Source organism: Mastomys coucha, unplaced genomic scaffold (assembly GCF_008632895.1).
Source record: "Mastomys coucha isolate ucsf_1 unplaced genomic scaffold, UCSF_Mcou_1 pScaffold15, whole genome shotgun sequence".
NCBI classification, from domain to species: domain Eukaryota; kingdom Metazoa; phylum Chordata; class Mammalia; order Rodentia; family Muridae; genus Mastomys; species Mastomys coucha.
Genome location: NW_022196897.1, coordinates 150,027,765 through 150,030,392, shown reverse-complemented (window position 1 = coordinate 150,030,392; position 2,628 = coordinate 150,027,765). Strand labels below are relative to the sequence as shown.

The window sequence follows — 2,628 nt, the reverse complement described above, 5'->3', positions numbered from 1 at the left end:
CTTTCTTCCCCTTCCTGGATTCCTTTGTATCCATACTGAGCTTTGATGTCTTATTATCACCTAAATGCCAATTGCTTACCTGTGATGCCTTTGAGTATAAATCCTCTCCCGTCATTAAGTAAAGTGCACCTTGATGAGAAACGTCTCTTGGTGTGTGCGTCCTTTTCTCTGCTTTCCCCATACTGCAGGTCTCCCACATTCCCGGTTCGTGGAACCCCACGCAGGTAGGAGCTGCGGGACGGCATCCTACAGGTCTGTACTCCTTGAGATGAACACTGACTGCCCCAAAGAAATCCTGGGAGCTTCCTGTTTAGGGATGGGGACTCTTACCAGGAAGGGACTCTAGTATATTTCTACAGAGTTCTTAACTACGTTACACAGCATTTGGTCACCTGGGCTGCCTTCTGTAGTGCTCACCTGGCCTGCAGAAATGACACGTACTTTGAGCTTTAGTCCATTTTCTCACTCCATTGCCTAATGGGACCCATTTAACCATCTGCCGTTGGTGAGCAGTCTATAGTTTGGAGCTGTTACATACTTAAGCTCAGCTCCCGGTTGGTTTCCTGCTACATGCACACTTTCTGTGTACTTTAGCACCTGTTTGGGGTTCTGGTTCTGCTCCTTAAAGCCAGTCTCACTACAGTCAAGACTGCCCCACCCTCCTTCCAGGCAAGACAGATTTTTGCAGCATTTTTTAATATATAAAGCAAAAAGATCAGCAGAGGACTGCGTGTCCAGCCTTCATTACATACCTAAAGCTCAAGAAATAAGGAATAAATAACCCATCAGGAAATAAGTTAGAATTCACACAGCCTTAGAACCAAGAGCAGAAATACAGTAATCAGCAGTCAAGGGAGTGAGTATTCCATTTTCAGTGGGGAGGGGGGGAGTGGAGGGAAAAAAAATGTTCCCAGAATATGGAAGACACCCAATCTTCAGTCAAGAAGGTGGACTGACCTACAGTAGATCAGGCCTCCAGACAGAACGGAGCCAGGCAGTAAACTCTGAGGCCTAGCAGGGCAACTGGCATGACAACATCCAGCCACTGTGCACGTCTATGACTCCTTTAACTTCACCAAACTCCCTGGTGCTTTAGACAAAGCCACCAACACATCGCAGTGAGTTTTTGCTTGTCAGTCTCCACTGGGTTCTCTACAGAGTCTCAGCTGCTCTGTCGGCCCTTCCATCCCTGGGGGCCCACAGAGTTCAGTTCCTGTCTGCTGACTCCATTTCCCGATGTGCCCGCAGTACTGCCACCGCCTCTTCTATCTACAGACATAAAACAGAGAGGCTTAGTGTAGCTGCCCCAGTCCAGGCGGTCCCAGAAGGGCCATGACTTTACATGCATAATAAAGGATGCACAGAGCTCTCACGCCCTGCTGTTCACATGATCCCAGCCCACTGCCACCTTCTTAAAACAGAGGTAACACTGATGGATGTGACTGTGCCGTCAGAACCCAGCTACTTGCATTGAAACTTTCCTCGGAACCTACACAGAGCTCATCTGTGGAGGGACTGAAGTTGCGGACCCTCAGCTAAGACCCAGCAGACTGATAGCAGCTGCCCTAACTTCTTCAGGACAGCCCTTGGTCTTTGCTGTGCGACTACCCAGTCTCCACCTGCCTTGGCATGGAGGGACTCTGGGGACTCCAACAATAACAGAAGTTCCAGGTTGTCCATCTCCAGCAGCATGCCCGTGATCTTGCCAGTCAGTGGGCCACAGGTATCGTGGATGAGGGAGTAGAGGAGCTCCCCTGTGTAGAACAACCTGATAGCTTACATGCACACCTGCCTCAAAGCCCAGAATTCCATGAGTAGTACCATGGAGTGGAGCAATAAGGGTGTCTGGGATCTTGTCCTAAAACCTGTCACCCCAAGCTATAGCATGTAACATTACTGGGAACTCTTCTTCCCAACTTTATAAAGTGGGCATAGCAACACGACCTTAGAGGACAACAATCTGAAGGGTCAGAGGTTGAATATTATATACAATTATACATACATATATTTAATATGTATAATAAATCTATAGTAATACATATATAGTGATATATTATAAATAATATAAACATAATAAAATAGCATATAAACATAAACAACACTATATAAAGGGGTCTACAGCTAAGTCAGCTGAGCTTCAAGACTCCATTTGTTTGTTTCATGAGAAGCATTTCTGACTGGACACATTGAGATTCCAGACAGGATGTAACGCTCAACTTGAGACTTTGGGGTGTGGGAGGCAGACACACAGCATAAATTCTCCTTCCACCATCAGGTCCTTCCAGCAATCCAACCTAGTTTTGGTGTCTGGCCATCTTGACAAGGCGTGGGACACTCCAGGATGGGGATACTTGAGTGGGGTTAGGTCTTCCCATAAAGGAATGACGGTTTACAGACAATGGCCAATGGAGCCTACACTAGGCATCTGTAATTTTCTTCTGTGAGTGAGGGGGTCATGAAGCAGCGAGCCCTAGTGAGCAAGCTAAGGAAATAACAGAGCACTGAGGGCCTCTAGTGAAGGGGCTTGAGATCTTTGTGGTCATGAAGAGAAGAGCATGCTGACCAGCAACAAGTTACTCATTCATTCCTACATTAATAGCAATGTGTGTATGTGGGTAGGTGGGTGGG

General features: G+C 47.1%; 1 protein-coding gene across 1 annotated transcript in view; it reads right to left on the bottom strand.

Moving 5' to 3' along the window:
• Positions 1-1,097: 1,097 nt before the first annotated feature.
• The window catches only part of Pabpc1l (poly(A) binding protein cytoplasmic 1 like), a 31,369-nt gene continuing 29,838 nt past the window's right edge, over positions 1,098-2,628 (bottom strand). Inside the window, exons 13-14 of the mRNA XM_031373742.1 lie at positions 1,624-1,754; positions 1,098-1,269 (exon numbers count right to left, since the gene is read on the bottom strand). Coding sequence (XP_031229602.1) covers positions 1,207-1,269; positions 1,624-1,754 — 194 coding nt within the window. The 3' untranslated portion in view covers positions 1,098-1,206. The remainder of the gene's footprint in view (positions 1,270-1,623; positions 1,755-2,628) is intronic.